Raw genomic sequence first — 19,130 nt, forward strand, 5'->3', positions numbered from 1 at the left:
TTTTGCAGACTGGTCTCCAGTCTAAGGCCTTTTCATCTGTTCTGCTTCCTGATGAGGGGAGGTATGTCCCAAGGCTTGGCTCTCACATTAGGCTGCACTTCAGTTTACAAGGATCATTTGATGAAAAGCGCCATGTCCACAGTGGCACATCATCACTTTGAAAGCTAGGGATGAAGGGATGAGAGGGACCAGTGGTGACGCCAGACTGGTCAGGCTCAGAAGGGAGCACTCTGTCCAGGTTGGGACCCCCAATTTTAAGAACGAAACAGAAATTGAAACCATGTAGGGAGCGGTGGCAATTATTAAAGGACTGACTTGTGTAAAACATTCTTTATATTTTCGATTTCAGGAAAAATCATGACAACTATTTGAAATATAAAAGATAGATTAGTATGCTGACTGACTTGCAGTATTTATTATGTTTGACTAAGCTATGACTTTATACATTTTGTAACCTGAAACTACCATAACAACATATTTGCTTTTAAAAAAAAAATCAAAACTTGCTGACTTAGTTAACCCATTATTTTTTTGCTGATACTTAAAGTGCATTGCATGCGTCCATCAAACCAACCCATGAAATGCAAATTGACTCAACCTCTGTATTTCAGTATTTCCTGAATCACCTTATACCACTGAAGACAGCAAAAACATTTCTTTTGATACTTTTCTAGTTTGGAATTCCTAAAAAAGGTTATGGAGATGAGAAGTAAGGTAATAATCTTACTTCAAAGTCAGTAATATTGAACTTACTGTTCATAGAGGATAGTTTATTGATTTTCCCCCAACTTCAAAGGACAATCAATCCTATTAGTACATGTGTTACTATATATTTCCTTTGCTAACTAGAAAATATATAACTTTTGAAAAAATACAACTAATTGAGCCACATTTTCCAAAAGTGGAAAAAACCCAAATGTCCACTAACTGATGAATGGATAAATAAAATGCAGTAAATCCATATAATAGAATATTATTCAGCCATAAAAAGGAATGAAGTGCTGCCTCGTGGATGACCCCTGAAAACATTACGCCAAGTGAAAGAAGTCAGACATAAGAGGTTACACATTTTATGATTCTATTCCCATGAAACGTTCAGAATAGGCAAATCCCCAGAGAAAGAAAGCAGATTAATGGTTGCTGGAGGCTGGAGAGGGGAATGGGAGTGATTGCTAAGGGGTACAGGGCTTCTTTTGGGGTGACAAAAATGTTATGAAATTAGACAGTGGTGATGGTTGTATGATTTTGTGAATGTGTTAAAAACTACTGAATTGTACACTTTGAAAGGATAAATTTAATGGTATGTGAATGAGATCCCACTATGTCTTTTAAAATAAAAAAAAAATTCCTAATCATGAAAACAATGAAATTTCTAGTGATTTTTAAGTAAGTCATGGAGGAGTCTCACTATCCTCACTTCTAAGATGATGAGGTAGGATTAGATGCTCTTTTTAATCCTTCCAGCTTCAAATAATAATGATTCTATTTGGAATAGTACAGATTTTCATATTGTGGGGAATTTCTCACAGTAAGAGCTTCGTCTATTGTCTGAAATGTGGAACTGCATGTAAAGATGGCCAAGGACTGCCTGATCAACTTTAAGCATGTTGCTTAAGATGTCAAAACCCAAGTTTTTTATGTCTTTTTTTTTTTTTTTTTTGGAAAGAGAGTAAACATTTCTCTTTAGAAATAAGGAGGAACTCCAACTCCTTGATAACACTAAAGATGCCATCAGGATAAAAAGCAGAAGCAGTGCAAACCAACGGAATTCAGTTGGCCAGCTCCTAACACCATAAAATAGGCTTTATCTAAAACAAAAGTTTCCTCTCACTCAACATGGGTACAGTTAAACTACTCACGATTTCCACTCCATTTTTCCTGAGTTTCACATTATTTCTGTCATATTATCATTATCTTTCTGTCTTAGAATGTTCCAACTGCAGCTACTGCTGTCAAACACCAAATCCCACAAGGACTTAACACCTACTCTAGATAAGCAACTGGTTCAAGTAACCAAATACAAATATCAGACAACCCAAGCTGCAGAACCAGGCTGACAAGCAACCATGCGGGTCAAAGGACAATTGCAGAGAGGTGGCACAAAAAAAGGTTTCAGTTTGTTTCAACTCAAGAATGAAAAGAAAGAAAACCACAATTGATTGTATGGAAAGACATCCAGTGTTTCAGTTGCCATTAGGCATGCAATTCAAAGCACTGAATAAAATATGAAATTCCCAAAGCCAAATATAGGCGCCACAACGAATCATATAAGTAGACAAGTATATGATTTGCCATAGACATATATGAAACAAAGAAAATTCTTGTGGATTTTAATGGACTCTGCCCTAGCCACCCTTCTGGGTGCCTCTCCCCTCAATCTTTGCCATTTCAGTTAATGGCAATTGCAGTCTTCATCACATCCCATATCAATCTGTGAAGAAATCCTGTTGGTTCTATCTTTAAACTATATGATATAGAATTAGAAGGTTTTGCACTACTGCTACCACTACCAAGACACAATTTTCTCTTGCTTGAATTATGGCAACGGCCTCCTAACTGGACTCCCCAATTTCTGATCTTGTCCCAAATACAATCTATTCTCCATAGCAAGTAGAGGGACTTTTTTTTCTTTAAATGAGAAGTCCAATCATGTCACCTCTCTGTTCAAAGTCCTCTGAAGATTTTCAGTTTCACTCAGAGTAAAAGCCAACGTCTTTACAATGGTCTACAAGGCCTGATAAGATCTGGTTTCCTATTTCCTCTCTGGCCTGTGTCCCATTACTCACTCTGCTGCTCCAGCCACAAAGGACTATCTACACTTCTTCAAACTCAAGCCCCAGGGCCTTTGCACTTCCTATTTCCTAGTTATGGGCAGGGGCTCTCTCCTCATGCCTTTAAGTCTGTTAAAATCTCAGCTTGTTGACGTTTTCCCTAACTCACCTTCAGCCCCCAGTAACCTGCTTCATTTTTCTCAAGAGCAATCATTACCTTCTAATACACTGTATTAGTTACTAATTCACTTTGTTTCTAGTCTGTCTTTCCCTATTAAAATACAACTCCACAGGAGCAGGATATTTGCTTTTTATTTGCTACCTAGGACAGCAGATGCTTGCTAAATGTATGCAGAACGGGTGTTGCGTGAACTCACCGGTCTCCCCCAGGTCAGTGCTCTGAAGAAATGTACGGCAGCGCTCCTTGTGCTCCTCAAGGGAACTTCTCTGCTTGTAACTCCTTCCGCAAAACTCACATTTATAGGGTTTCTCAACTATAAGGAGAGCACAAGGGGCACACAGTGACCCTCCGGGGTTATAGAACAAATGGTGTGTTGGGGCCCTGCGAACACTGTCCACTAGAGAGAAGCTGAGAGAAGCCCGAGGATTTGGATACCTGTGCATCTACATTACTTTTAAATTTAGTTAACTGAAATAAGGTACAGTCTACAATTATTTATATTAGAGGATTCTTTGAAAGGATAGGGTCCTTTCACAAATTAAAGGATTTGGATTTGATGACTATTATTGAGCACAATGTTTTGGCTCCAGATCCAATTTTGTTTCTTCAGGAAAAAAGTAAAAAGGGGACTTTTTTATTTTTCAAGGAGGTTACTGTGGTTTAAGAATGAAATAGGAAGAGATCCCTTCTGCTGTAAGTAAAGAATGCTACAGTTCATGGGAGTTAGCCATTCAGCCTATTTGTTAGTTTTTTTTCTTTTTGGGGGGTGGGTAATTAGGTTTATTTATTTATGTTTAGAAGAGGTACTGGGGATTGAACCCAGGACCTCCTGCATGCTAAGCATGCACTCTACCACTTGACCTATACCCTTCCCTCCTCGGCCTTCTTAGAGCATTGTCATATTTCGATTAATGTGGCTTGTCCTTGCCCACATTGGGCTATAGCAAATTCTGGGCTAAATCAATAACAACTGAGCTAATCAAGTGAGGATATTTTTGAATAACAGAAATAGAAGGAATTGCAAAAATGACTTCATCACAATTTCTAAGATAAAGCAAAGGCTTCCTCAAAAGTTCATCCATACAATTCAGGCCACCTTTATCCTCCTATCTCCTCCAAATGTGTCATTGTTTTTAAATGTGTGAGTAATAACTTCAACTCTGTGTATAGGGCTGGCCTTTCTGATCTGCTGATGAAATGTACCCTATGAATTTTTCAGAGTTTTAGGGACTGAGATTTTTTATTTTCTCATCCTCTTGCTCTGTTTAAACAGCGTCTTTGGGACTTAAAGCACTAAAAGGTCCTTATGGAATCCCAAATTAAAATAAATGCAGGTTTGCTAGGGCTAAAACTGTTAAGTTTCTGCATAAATTGGGGTCTTCTAGAATCCATCTTTAAAATGACTACTTTTTGTTGGATCTTAACTTGGAAAAAGCAGCTGAAGAGAACTATTTTAATTTTTTGGACTAAACTCAGTCTTAATTCACTACTCTTTGAACAATGAGCTGTAACAGAAACCCTTCTTTTGCCATTTAGGATTTCTCATGGTGGGTTTCGTGGGGGCTGACTTGTTTAACCCCTAGTCTCTAAATTGTGACCACTTGCAGATTTAGGGCTGGGTTTTAGTCAAAGCGGTATGTGGATCGACATAAAAACAACCTTTTTTTTTTCTTCATTTAAAATTCTGTCAGATAACATCAAGAACATGAGGTCCCAAATTTGAAAATAAACTCAGTTTTATTTTTCTAGGAGGGAAATTCTAAATGTTGAAAAAAAAATGATCTTCCGTGGTTAAAATAAGGAGTGAAAACATCAAGACAGAACACAGCTTTTTGTGAATTCTTACTGCTGCTCATCTTTTAGAGATTAAAAAGAAATAGGCTGATCAAACACAAACTTGGCTTTAAGAAATTTAGTTCAAATACACCTAAAATGAATACAATGTTATACTGTCAATTACATTTCAATTTAAAAAAAAGAAATTTAGCCCAGAATGGCCAAAACTAACCCCCAACAATAATTTATACCCAGTTTATGGTTTTACATAACTTACAAACTGTACATCCTCTGCTTTATCCAGACTTTTGATTGAAAAGTAGTGTGTGTATTTTTAGGGAAACAATCTTTTAATAAAGTTACCATAAAAAATACTGATGGCTCTCATTTTTTTGCAAAAATTAAAAAGGCGTTTTTATAGGGCAGGCTTTTCCTGTCTGACTGTGTTGTTCTCTAGGGGAGCCAAGATGGTAGGTTGATGATCATCCCCATTGAGCCAGACGGAGAGCAATTAATGCCTTAATGGAAGTGTAATTAGCCCTAGAGGTCTCTGCTGTTGTAACCCTTCAGAACAGGAATGACAGATTAAAACCTCCATACTTAACTCTTTCTAGTTTCCGCCATGGGCACTGAGGAACACACATTTACTAGATATGGAATGCTCATTGCTCTCACTTACCAGAATGTGTCCTAAGATGACCTGTGAGTGCATCTCTTCTCTGGCATGCGTAGTTGCAGAGGTGACACTTAAAAGGTTTTTCCCCTGTGTGCAGTTTAATGTGGCGGAGGAGGTTACCTTTCTGAGTAAAAGATGCCCCACACTGATTACACTGGAATGGGCGTTCACCTTTAAAAAGGACAAAAAGGAGATTTCTGATCACCCAGCAAGTGGCGAAGCATATGCACAGATTAGATGCCTATGGCAAAAGCTCATTTTTTCAGATAGTTTCTGTTCTTATTGGGATCAGATGGGAGCTGCATTTCAAGGCAAGCATAAGACTTACTTATGGAATCTTCCCTCTAGAAGGGAAAAAGCACTCACCTAGCAAGGCTACTTAAGGTATCACCTTGTCTTGGATCAAAGCAAAACAAACAAACAAACAAAAAAAAACCCCCAAAAACAAGAGTAGCTTTAGAAGAGCTTTCTAGATTTGTTTTTACATTACTTAGCATTCCTCTTGAATATAATCTCAATCTGTAAAAAGAGTCACAGACCCAAGTTCTCATAAGGTATAGAGGGCCAGAAATGCCTTTTAAAGTCTTTAGATCCGATGTTAGATGGAGTCTATTTGGCTCAGTGGGACTGTTGTGTTTGTATGCATTTCTGTAGACTGCTTTTTTGTTGTCCGAAAATAAATTTTTTGAACTGTCAATAAAAACTACATCCTTTCATCTGCCAAATTTGAACCCAAGACAATAAGGAGATCTGCTTTTTTAAAAGTTATGCAAAAATATATGGAAGATGCTTAAGAAGTGTATCACACAATTCAACTCCTACTTATTAACTGAAGAAAAATATTTGGCTGACCTAGAACACCGTGCTCTCTACAGTCTTCCTTTATTCACAGCATTTGCAATATGTTTGCCACATGCATGGTGAAGGAGGGCTACAAATCACTGGGTAATGGAAATGCAGAGAAGGAGAGATGCAACAGAATTAAAGCAAAAAGCAAGAATAATCAAAAGTAAGCCCTAAATTCCACCACTTCACTTCTCATGTGGCTGCATTAGGACAGTTTACGGAAGAATGGATAAAGGAGACTATTTACCAGTATGGCTCCGCTTATGAACCATTAAGACATTGAAGCTAATGCAGGACAATCCACACACATCGCAGTTCATCTTGCCACTGGTTGGCCTGCTACTATCATATGAGACAACATGTCTCTCCAACTTAATGTTTTCATATTCATCATATTCTCTTGAATAGCTGTAAGGAATTTCAGGCTCTTCTGCATTTCCCATGGGCTCTGGCTTTAAAACATTCTCCTCCCTTTCACTGTATTCATCTTTCACTTTCATTGAATCATCTGCAGGGAGGAAAATGCAAGAAATGAACAATGATTGTATTTGGAGCTATCAAAGCAGCTCAGAGAGCAGAGACCCACAGCTGATAATTAAATACCAAGTGAAGCTAACATAATATTGTACATCTACCAGGCAAGAAAACACCATTAGGAAGATCACTCATTATCTGAATTCAGAGCCACAGTCTGGGGAGAACACACACACACACACACACACACACACACACACACACAGATGACAGCATTTTAGTCCATCCAGAAAATTCGAGATAACAGATTTTAGCTATGACTGCTCAAAGCAACTATGAAAAACACATTTTGAGCAATTCTTCTCCAGTGCTGGGGGAGAAGAAAGGTTCTCAGATCTACTACCTTTCTCGGTGGCTGCAGTTAAAAGGCAAGCTGATGTGATCTTTGGTTTCAAGAAGATAATACTGTTTTAATCCTTCAAATGCATCCAACTGAAGCCACTAAGATTGAGAGTTGAATAGTTAATATGTTTTTTTTTCCTTCTGATTTTTAGCCTTGCATTGCCTCTCCCCTCTTCCATGTATATGAACTGCTAAAATGAGTTTTATCTCTCTATCTCTCTTGGAACTGATAAAGAGACAACACTGAACATAGAGGAAGCCGGCAGTGCTAGTGAAATACTGTTGAGAAAGATAAAAGGAGAAGTCATCCTCTAACATAACCTTCTCAGGAGTCCCTTTCATTGACACAGGTAAATGGACCACCTACAGCCCAGTTAGGGAGGGCTAGAGTTGTAGGACAGGATAGGAGAGGAGGGGCTGGCCCAAGTGTGTTGGCTGATCAGGCACTGTCTTAAAAAGAGTTGCAACACTCTTTGAAGCCGAAGAACGTAAGAAATAAAGAAGGAAAATTTATGTACTGACACTAAGACAACCCAAATATTTGCCTGACGTAATAATAATAAACATTTAAAAGAGATTTTTCATATACAAAACATGCTGCATAAATGTTTACAACTTGAAAAATTCATTCTTAGAAACTGGAAACTGTAATGCTCCGTGAGGAACCACAAATCAATTTCAAGGCTGGAAGGGAATTTAGAGATCATCTAATCCAACCTTCTTGTTTTTCAGATAAGGAAACCCGGGAATGGAGATGTTTTTGGTGAGTTGTCCAAGGGTTACACAGTCAGTTAATAGCAAATATGTGATTAGAACACTGAACTTGGATTTGCCCTCACCTTTGGACATGCAAAGCCTACATGGCTCCTTACTGACATATTCCACACTCCTTCATCAGTGGTGTAGACGTTAAAAACCAAAACACGCTGAAGCAAAGATATTTTAAAAAAACGACATCCCTTCCAAACAACACCAGTAAATGCAGCTCCTGTTGCCACATAGGAGGAAGTACGACTGCAGCTGTGCCTGGCTTGCTACCTTCAACTCAAGTTTCAATTTTCACTTCTATCAGGGTTACCTTTCATCTATATTAACTGTGTTTGCTTAATAGAGCAAGACAGGGTCTAACCACCAACAGAGGAGCCACTGCTGCAACGCTGTTCCAGTGCTTCTTACCACGGTTCATGGTTCACAACCTTTCACTCTTTGATTAGAAGAGACGCAGGGCTGTAGGAGATATCCAGCATGTGTCCAAATTTGCCCATCCTATGCGTCTAGGTTCTATATGAATTGATAGCCATTTCCTACATGGAAAGAGTTGCATTCCCTTCTTTCTCTGGACACATTTTGCCTGCTGTCAGATGGAATTTGCTTAAGCGGTTTTTTTTTTTTTAATTTTTTTTTAAAGAGAAGGATGCACCTGAGGCTGGTACCCTCCTCCCTTCCTTCATCACTCCAGCTGTGGGTGATATCCCACCAAAGCTTGAGTGCTCTTCAGTTTGCATGTAGGCGTTTAAAAGAACCTCAACGGAAAACTTCAGCTACTGAAAACCAAAAACAGCACATAGAAAGGGCCAGCAGAAAAGGATCCTTTTCATTTTGGCTATAAAATGTTAATATGAACAGACTCAGGCCATTCTGCGGTCAGTGACAAATGAAAACTAGTAAGATCAATATTTCAAGTCTTCCTGAAAATGCAAGACGTAAGAGGGTTGCTCCTTCCCTCAGGATTTTGGCTTCATGGGCTTGACCTAGAACTCAATATGACACTGACCTGGCTCAAAAGAAATTCTTGGCTTTTTCCCGTTAGGACTTAGCTGTAGAATAAGGAAGACATCGAGACCCAGGGCCCTAAGGGAACATGTAAGAGTCACATGGACAGGGCATCAAGGAAGTCCCTTGGACTTTGGACCAAAAGAGCTCCGGCTATAGTTATTGTTTTGCCCTTGGAGTCTCACTAGTTTTAGATAAAAGACCCGGATGGCATCTCTGCATGGTTACTGGGGACCAGCAATTTCTTAATGGTTTACCATGTGAAGCTAAACAGAGTTGAATGTTAGAATAGATTCGTATCTAAGATATGAAAGGGATTCCTGAGAGATTATTGGGCTTAGCACCCAGCCTCCAAATATAGTCCACCAAAACTACCAGGAGAGACACTAGTCTGTCCAACGAAGAGATTCATTCCATCCCTTGGGAGGAAGATTTCCTGGAGCAGAGGAAAGGGGCGGGGCATTCTACTTAGTATCCTTGAAAATAATAATAAACATGTCTAAAGTCAAACTTGTCATCTTTGAACCCAAACTTGCTTCTAATGTATTACTTCTTTCTAGTTACATATGACATCTTCCTTCTTCCAGCCTCCAAGTCTTGAAACTGGAATCCTTTTCTTCCAATCTCTACATCACATCAGTCTCCAAGACCAATAGAGTCTATGTCTGCAGGCTCTCCAATGACAACTCCTCTTTTCTATTCCCTTTGCAATTTCCTTTAGCCTCTCAGCCCCTCATAACTAAACTCATCCTCTCTCAACATTTCTTTCTGATAGATATAATACAAAAGTAATCTATGCTTACTGTCTCTACGGTCTCAAAACTGATGTCAAATTCCCTGTGATCTGGCTTCTGCCTCCAATTCTAATGCTGATTCACTGCTCCTCTGAAGATCATCGATAATCTCCTGATTCCTAAATCCAGCAGCCTTTTGTGTTCATTCTCCCCAACTTCTCTGTAGCCCTCAACACTGCTGACCACCGCTTGTTGTTCCACTATATTCCTACTTCTTCGGTGAAACTGTGCCTTGTTTCCTCACCCTTCTAATTGCTTCTTTTTCTAGCTCCTTTTCCTCCCTCTGCCTCCTAAATACTGTCCTCAACCCTCTTTTTTCTTCCCTCTGCACCACCTCCCCTATGGCAATTTCATCCACTCTTAAGGCTTCAGCTAGCAATTTATATGATTAATCCCCAGATACAGATCTCCAGGTATAATCTTCCCCTTTTCTTCAGTTCTCTGATCCCAAAGGCCTCCTAGGTATCATCACAGTTATGCAGGCTAGAATCTTGAGCATCATCTTTCCTTCCTCTTGCTTGTGCCCCACATTTAATCACCCATTGTACCATCTCTCCAATCTTCTTCTCCTCCCCACTGTTTTGCACGCCCATCACCCTAAATCTCAGACCCTGATTGCCCTCCTCACTCCTGCAGTAGCCTCCACATTGCTCTCCCAGCCCCCTCTGCCTCTCCTTTCCAGTTCATTCTATACGCTTCCACCAGATGGTTCTTCCTAAACTAGAGCCCTGGTCATTTCGTGACTCTGTCCAAATTCGTCAATTCTATCTGCTGCCAACAAAATAAAGCCCAAACTCAGAAAGAAAGAGTTTTAAAGGCCTTTCAATATCTGACTCCCAACCTATCTTTGTAATGCTGATGCTGAATACTCAGATGTCTCTAACCTAACTAAGCAACTTCTAAGTATCACCTTCCTTTTATTATTTCCACTGCTTAAAAAGTCTTTCCCCAACATTGCTACAGATCAAAATCCTACACATCTTTTAAGGCCAAACTAATACGCCATTTTCCCCTACTATGCCCTCCCTGATCTCTGTAGCTATAAAATAATTCGTTCCTTCCTTTTCTGAGTTATTTGTAAACTTACCTCATCTCCCATATGGACATGTAAGCTGAGATCAGAAGCTACACAGGTCTGGTTTTTTGTTTTTGTTTTTATAGACTCAGTAATCCCTATGACATTGCTTGACCTGTATCTGTAAGACCATAGGTTGTGGGGGTTTTAAATAGAAAATTCTGGGGTCCCATCATAGGTCTACTAATCTGGGTGTGGCGACTGGAAACATGCATTAAAAAACACACTCTCTAGGTAAATCTTATGCACGGTGGAGTTTGAGAACCACTATTTGAGAGTCTGACACAGTGCTCTGCATAATGTACATATACAGTAAACAGTTGATACATGAATATACCCCTCCGTTAGCCTCCTAACTGGTCCATGGTGTAAGCAGCCTCTATTTTAGATTATATCTTATTGCCAGATTAATCATCTGGTAGCACTAAAACCTTTGTTCAGAAACTTACAATGATTTCATTTTGTTTACAGAGTGAAGTTCAAATTTGTTAGTGAGACATTCAAGGGCCTGTCCAGAACCTGCCCCAAGCTGATCTAATCATCTCATTTTTCACTTGTCTCCTTGAATCATCCTTCTCCCTAGACTAGAACCTTGCTACTTAAAGTGAGGTCCTTGGATCTGCAGTTCCAGCATCCCCAGAGAGCTTGTTAGGAATACAGACTCCCAGGTCTCACCCCAGACCTACTGGATCAGGTTTTCCATTTTAACACATCCTCAAGGATTCTTACACACATTAACGTTTGAGAAACACAGCAGCAATCTTACCAGCTGCGGTTTTCCAAGCCTCTTCTCTAACCTTCCCTTTACCTAAAATGCTCTTCCCTACATCAACATCCTATTCAAACTTCCAGATGCTGTTTAAATGCCATTTCTTCCATGAAGTCTTTCTTGATAAAAAAAAAAAAAAATTCTCCTGCTTCTGTGTTTGTAAAACACTACAGGTAAAACCAATAATATTGTTCCACAGATTTACACTACACATTCAGAGATGTTTCTCGTCATTTTCCACTGATTTGCAGTTGTCAGTGGCTGCCAACACCCGAACAGTTAACAAAGGCAGAAAATTTAAAGACTGGCAAGAAATACTTGAATATACTTGAGGAGTGGCCCCACAGTATCCTGAAGTGTTTTGTAAAGTGAGCAGACCTTTTGTAATGTGAACAACCTCCCATTTTATTTAGTTTTGTAAATTCCAGCCTCTTATTATATGTATCAAGTTTCTTAGACACGTGACTTAAATTGCCACTTAAAAGACTGTCAAGAATCTTCTCAGGCACTAGCAATATTTTATTTCTCAAGCCAGGTGGTGGGTCCATGGATGCTTGTTTTGTTTTTATGCTTTAAACTATGCATGTAATTATATTTGCCTCTTTGTATGTATGATATATTTTATAATCAAAAAATGTTAAAGGCTTCCTGAGTAAATTTTTTTATAATTGAGCTTGTGGAAAAAAGAACATACCAAACCACAAACTGCTGATAAAGGTAATTGCTAAACATTCCCAGAGGGGGGAAAAGATGTCTAAATTGAATCTAACCCATAGAAAATTAGATTAAGCTGAACTTCTTTCTAAAGGAGCTACTCTGGGGTACAATTGCTCCATCTTTGTCTATGTTCTGGAGGCCTCTTAGGAAGATGACACACACACACACACACACACCCCAGAGAGAATTTTGTAGGCTGAAGAGAACAAAGGCTTGGCTCACTGGGGCTGATGCACATGGTTTCATTTCCTGGGGTGATGGTTATCACATGAAAGGCTTGCACTCCAGAGTAGACATTTTTGGTTTCACCTGAGACACTGCAAAAACAATGGGTCTTGGAAAGGATCCAACATCTAAATCCTTCAGGGGCAATAGCAGTCTCAGCCAACTGTGCCTCAGTTTGTTTTTACAGGCACATAAAATGCTCAGTTGGGGAGAAGAACCTATCAAAGATGGGAAACAGAGCAGGCAACTTGGGTGTCTTCGATGGCATGTTGTTAGTATGAGTTTTCCAGTGTAAAAAAACAGGTTCTGAATTTCCACTCTGAACTATGAGATCTCAGGATCCAACTCAAAGAAGGACAAAGTTTGGAGTAATAGCCTCAAGTTTGCCAGAGATATTGTGAGAAGGGACAAAACGAGATAGGGGCTGTTAGACAGGGAAGTACACAAAAGGGTGATGTTGTTTAAGTGTTTTACAAGGATTGGGGGTCATAACCATGAAATCCTCAGCACATGCAAAAGTCAACTGGATAACAAAGAAGCTTAATCATCTTAATGTGGCATTTTAATGATGCCACTGATTTGCTATGCCAATTCAGAGATAATGAGGCCCTAATGCTACAGATGTTCAGCCAGGCTAAAAGAAAGGGGGAGTGGGCTTTTCTAGCGTGCCATTTTCTAACTATCCAATTAAACAAATTGTGAAAGCATCTAAATAGTTTACCAGGTTTTGACAGCTGTTAATAGGATTTAGAAGCTTGAAGCACTAAAGAGCAAAATGGGAGATATATGGATTGTAGGTATTTAGCCTACAGAGTTTGCTGCTATCACTCAGTATAGTACAAACAGATTAACTAGAACAGTTCTCCTTATAAAATTAATGTCTCCACTCCTTTCCCACAATGGCTTCTTTGTATTATGAACAAGAACACTGAAATTACGGGTCATTTTCATTTCCTAATTTACATTTTTATGTATAAAATGAGGAGGAGAAGAACTAATGTTATTTTGAAAACTAAAGGATAAGAAGTTTTTGTTTTTGCTAACCAGTAAAATCATAAAGCATCAATGAAAATAAAACTTTTCTTCATTGATTTATAGTGTCCATTATGTTTTCATTTTTCTCTTCTTTTAGATTCTAAAGTGACAGACATCTAGCAATGTTTAAAACACCTATTTTAAAATTAGGAAAAAACTGAAAAAGGTGAATCAGACTAATAAGAGATAAAACATCATTATCTCAATAGCAACAAAAAAAGAGGTAGCAGTTTGGATAATAAAATAGAACACATTCTTATCAGACTTTTAAATTGTCCTTAAAGAAGCTAAACTGGTAATTAGTAAATCATGTCACTTCAAATTCAAGAGCGTTAGTGTGAAAACAGGAAGAAATTCTCAGTTGCAAAGGAACCATCCTCAGTTTTACTAATGACATTAATCTTTGCCTTATTATCTGACTATCAAATAGCTCGTTCATTGCCATAATAGTAAAAATAATTTTGCTTAATAATTTCAGTGCTATTATTTGCTTCCCTTTTAGAATGAGAGAAGACTTATTACTTTTAACAACAGGAGTATACTGCACATCAGCAGTGGGTAAGGGTCCAGCTGCTCAGTTGGGCCAAGCTCTTCAGCTTTCTTGAGGCCAGGTGAAGTCTTTTATCTTGAGTTGTTGTGAGGATTGAAAAACATGATGCACAGAAGTGCCTTCTTAACTATAAAAAAGTACACAATTGTATTTTTTCATTTCTATCCCTGATAACTACGCACTTTTTCTATTGATTATTTAGCCTGTGTACTATTTTATATTTATATTTCTGAGAAGTAACTGCTATCCATTGAAAAATTATGACTGAAAATACATTTTAAAAAGTTAAGGTTGGATGGATCTAGAGATTATTATACGAAGTGAAATGAATCAGACAGAGAAAGACAAATATCACATGATATCACTTACATGTGGAATCTAAAAAGATGATACAAATGAACTTATTCACAAAACAGAAACAGGCTCACAGACATAAAAACAAACTTAAGGTTACCAAAGGGGAAGTGGTAGGAGAGGGATAAATGAGGAGTTTGGGATTAATAGACACACACTATTATATATAAAATAGATAAACAACAAGGTCCTACAATATAGCACAGGGAACTATATTCAATATCTTGTAATAACCTATAGTGGAAAGGAATCTGAAAAAGAATATATATACATACACACACACACATACACACACATATATAACTGAATCACCTTGTTGCAAACCTGAAACACAATATTGTAAATCAACTATACTTCAATTTAAAAAAAAGAGGCTAAGGTTTTAGATGTTGCCTAATCACACTAGAGGTAGACTAAAGTATGTACCTGGTAGACATTTCATTTATAAATCCAGAAGAAAAAAACTTCCTTTTCATTAATAGTTCCCTTTCTTTTCATTCATAATTTCAAATTGGATAGATTATTCACTCTATCTTTCTTTTGACAGAACTCAATTAAAAAATTTAAAGCATATTAAAATATAATTCTTAAAAAAATTCATTGTTACCCAAATACAGTTAAATTAGTTAAAAACATTCTGACTGTCACAACAGGATCATGGGTAAGGGAAGGACTGAAAATGTCTTCTATATCCAGAGCATAAGTAGTTCTTGGTATACATAGCATGTGTTGTGTTACATGACAATTAACACGTTTATTTCCCATCTAGACTAGAAGTATCTTCAAGGCAGAGGCCAAGTTTTCAAAATATTTGTGTCCATAGTACCTCTCAGAGGGCTCACTTACCACAGGTATCGAATGAATAAATGATGAATGAATGAACTCCTTAGGCAGCCTGAACCAATTCAATGATGGTAAGAAGGCCCGCCAAAGACTAAACGAGTCAGCGTGCTGGAGCACTCCCTAACTCGTTTGCAACAGACTGAAGCTGAGCTGCCGCATGCAGAGTTTCTCCTCACGGTGCTTCAGCACAAGCCCCAGGGGCCACAGTGGTCACCAGTTCTCCAGGTGACTTCTTTGCCTGGTGTGGTCTGGCTTCTGCCCCTCCTACTCTGTTACTTTGGAACAAAATGCTACCGACAAGTCTTTCTTTCATTCAGAATTCCCTTGTATACAATTAATCACTCTCTCTCTGAACAGAATTCAATTAAAAAATGTAAAACATATTAAAACATAATTCTTAGAAACATTCAAAAAATTGTTTCTGCTTCTGGAGCCTCTTCCCTGAACTCTATTCACTCCTGGTTCTATTCCTACCTCATTTATTTTCCATGTTTACTCCTCTTTCTCTGCCTTCTAGGTGTGAATAGTCTCAAGGGGCTTGTTTCTTGAACTTTTTGTTTTTTTCACTTTACTTACTCTCCTGACACAACTTTTTGTTGCTGATGACCCCCAAATCTGCATTTCCAGCCAACTTCTCCCTGCTGAGCCCAACAGATACTTCCAGTCACCTCAGGGTTCTTATGCTTGTCTGACATTCAACAAGTTGCAACCTAGCTGGTTGTTTCTCTCTTCTAGACTGCCTTTCCAAAGCTGCTCCTCCTACCGTAGTCCCCGTTTCCCCTTCTGCATAGTGGCTCCTTGAGTCAATGTCTGTATATTATCCCGCTAGCATCCTTAACATTTAGCATGCTGTTTGGTACACAGTTCAGTGAATGCTTACCAAATGAATAGGAGGAAGGAGAGAAAGAAGACAAGAAGCAAGGAAAGAGTAACCAACTATTTGTTCTTTGCTTCTAGTACAAAATTAAGGTTAAAGATGTTTCCCCCCAAATCGTGCAGATTGTAATCTTGCCTAAAAGTAGCCTTATTAGGCCATAGCCGAGGAAAACAATAAAATGTATTTTTAACTTAAGACACACCAACCAGACCCAAAGGGTATAAAGGGTTCTTGAAAGAGAAAGAAATAAGCATAAGGATTAAGAATTAGAAGATTCTTGCTCTTTTTAAGCATTAAATTAATAAAAACAAAATATATACAAAATAATATAAAATTTACCATCTGCTACATGTTATGTGGACTTTTCTTCCTCCATTTCCCTCTGGATAGAGCACTAAGAAACAATAGAAGGAACTCAGCGCCGACTTATCCTAGGTGAACGTACAACATTAAAAGCACATGAGAGAATAAGCTATCTTGTCGCCGGAACATGCTCATCCCTGGGGGTAAAGAATAACTGCTTAACAGCTGCCCAGTGACATACTTCCAAGCTGCAAGCAAAGATGCATCCTCGCTCCACCAGAAGCTGCAGAGGGAATACTGCCTGGCAGAATACAACTAGGATGGAATCCAGCCAACAAACTGGAGTGCATGTCCTTTTCTAGTTCCAAAGGCAACTCCTAATGATCACAAATAGAGGTTTCTAGTCACAGTATTAAAACAGCACCAGAATGGGTACTGAGAATTATAAGGAAGGGACAATATCGTATTTCACTCTTATTTTGCCCACTGAAGATAGACCTGAATGTCTTTTAAAAAAAAAAGTTCTTATGAAAGAGCATGAACTTTGGAGTAAGACAGAATCTAGGTTCACGCTGTACTAACTAGCTGGGTGTTCTAAGCAAGTCACTTGTCTTCTGTGAATTTTCTTATTTGTATAATGATGATAATATCTACACCTAATAGGGTTGTTACCATAATTAAATTAGACAAAATAATGTATATAAAGGCCTAGCATAGCAGCTGACACATAATATCTTCACGATCTTGGAATCAATTTCTTAGATTTGATACCAAAACATGATTCGTAAGTGAAAATATCTTGCAATTCAGTAGTAAGACAAGTAACCCAATTACAAAATGTGAAAAAGATTTGAATTGACATTTCACCAAAGAAATCATACGAATGAACAATGGGCAAATGAAAAGATGCTAACGTCATTAGTTATTAGACAGGTGTAAATTAAAACCACGATGAGATATGTCTTCACACCCACCAGAATGGCTATCATCAGACAGACAGAGAATACAAGCTTTGGTGAGTGTGTGGAGAAAACAGAGCCCTAACACATTGCTGGTGGGAATGAAAAGTGGTGCAGCCATTTGGAAAAAATCTGGCAGAATCGTAGGCAGCTCTCTGAAATGGTTCCCAATAATCCCTGACTCCTAGTTTTCAGATCCTTGTGTAATCTCCCTTTGCATGTGGGTTGGGACTAGGTGATTTGCTTCCAATTAACAGAACATGGCAAAAGTGATGGGAAATCACATCTGTCATTATATTATAAAAAACTGTGACTTCCATTTTGTTCTCATTCTCTCTCTCTCCCTCTCTCTCTGGTACTTCTCAGCTGCTTCTCTGATAAAGTAGGCTAGACAGCCCACATGGCAAGGAACTGAAGGCAGTTTCTAGCCAACCTGTAGTGAGGAAATGAGGCCCTCAGTCCAAAAAACCTTCAAGGAACTAAATCCTGGCAAGCAAATGAGTGAATTGGGAAGCTGACCCTTCCCTACACGAGCCTTCAGGTGACATTGCAATCTGGTGACCTTGATTATAGCCTATGAGAGATTCTGAAGCAGAGGACCCAGATAAGTTGTGCCTGTATTCCTGAGATAATAAATCTGTATTGTTTTAAGTTGCTAAGGGTTGGGATAATTTGTTATACTGTAATCAATAATTAATATAGACTGTTTCTTATAAAATTAAACATACATTTATCATACAACCCAGCAATTTCAGTCTTAGGTAACTATCCCAAAGGAATGAAAGCATACTTCTACACAAAGACTTACACACAAATGCTCATAGCAGGATTATTCATAAAAGCCAAAAAATTGAGACAATCAGAATGTCCATCAATTGGTGAATGGATAAACAAAATGTACTTTATCAATATAATAGAATACTATTCAGAAATAAAGAGAAACAAAGTACTGATACATTCAACAACATAGATAAACTTAAAAAAAAACATTATGCTAAGTGAAAGAAGCCGGAAGCAAAAGACCACATAGTGTATTATTCTTTTTATATGAGATGTGTAGAAATGGTAAGTCTATAGAGACAAAAATCAAATTAGTGGTTGCCTGGGGCTGGGAGTAAGAATGGGGATTGACTACAAACAGGTACTAGGAATTTTCTTAGGGTGATAGAAACGTTCTAAAACATAGTGTCAGGTGCTCAACCCTGTAAATTTACTAAATATCATTGAAATGGACAATTAATGGTATGTAAATTATAACCACACTGAAACTCCTTTTTAAAAAAAGAACAGTATAAGGATTTAAAAAAAAAAACCAACAACAACTGATAGCCAGCTACAATGATACTGACTCTGTCTCAAGAGGGGAGAGTTTAGCTAATCATTCACCAACTATGACAAAAAGCATCATAGCAAGTGTAGCTTTTGAGCTATGATTAACCTCATATGACAAATCCTCATATGTATCTTTAACTCCTTTTGCTCCTATGCAATTCATTTCATGCCAACTCATTTTCAAAGAAATTAATAAATGTTGTGTTAAAAAAAACCACAAGTTGTATCTGCTACTTAGCAGTAGGAAAGAGGCTAAAACAACAGTTGGCCTCATAGGACATCTCCTATAGGACTTAATTATTTTATTACCCACTTCAGGAAATACCTAAGTAACTACTGGTTTGCGCTCTCTTTCTGAATTGTACTAAAATCCATACAGATCCAGATTTTTTAACTGT

At 38.2% G+C, this 19,130-nt stretch overlaps 1 protein-coding gene across 1 annotated transcript in view; it reads right to left on the reverse strand.

The window, feature by feature from the left end:
• Positions 1–19,130, reverse strand: part of IKZF3 (IKAROS family zinc finger 3) — a 74,600-nt gene that overhangs the window by 16,273 nt on the left and 39,197 nt on the right. The window contains exons 4-6 of the mRNA XM_006176341.2: positions 6,498–6,758; positions 5,408–5,575; positions 3,149–3,265 (exon numbers count right to left, since the gene is read on the reverse strand). Coding sequence (XP_006176403.1) covers positions 3,149–3,265; positions 5,408–5,575; positions 6,498–6,758 — 546 coding nt within the window. The remainder of the gene's footprint in view (positions 1–3,148; positions 3,266–5,407; positions 5,576–6,497; positions 6,759–19,130) is intronic.

The sequence above is a fragment of the Camelus ferus genome, chromosome 16 (assembly GCF_009834535.1).
Source record: "Camelus ferus isolate YT-003-E chromosome 16, BCGSAC_Cfer_1.0, whole genome shotgun sequence".
Lineage (NCBI taxonomy): Eukaryota > Metazoa > Chordata > Mammalia > Artiodactyla > Camelidae > Camelus > Camelus ferus.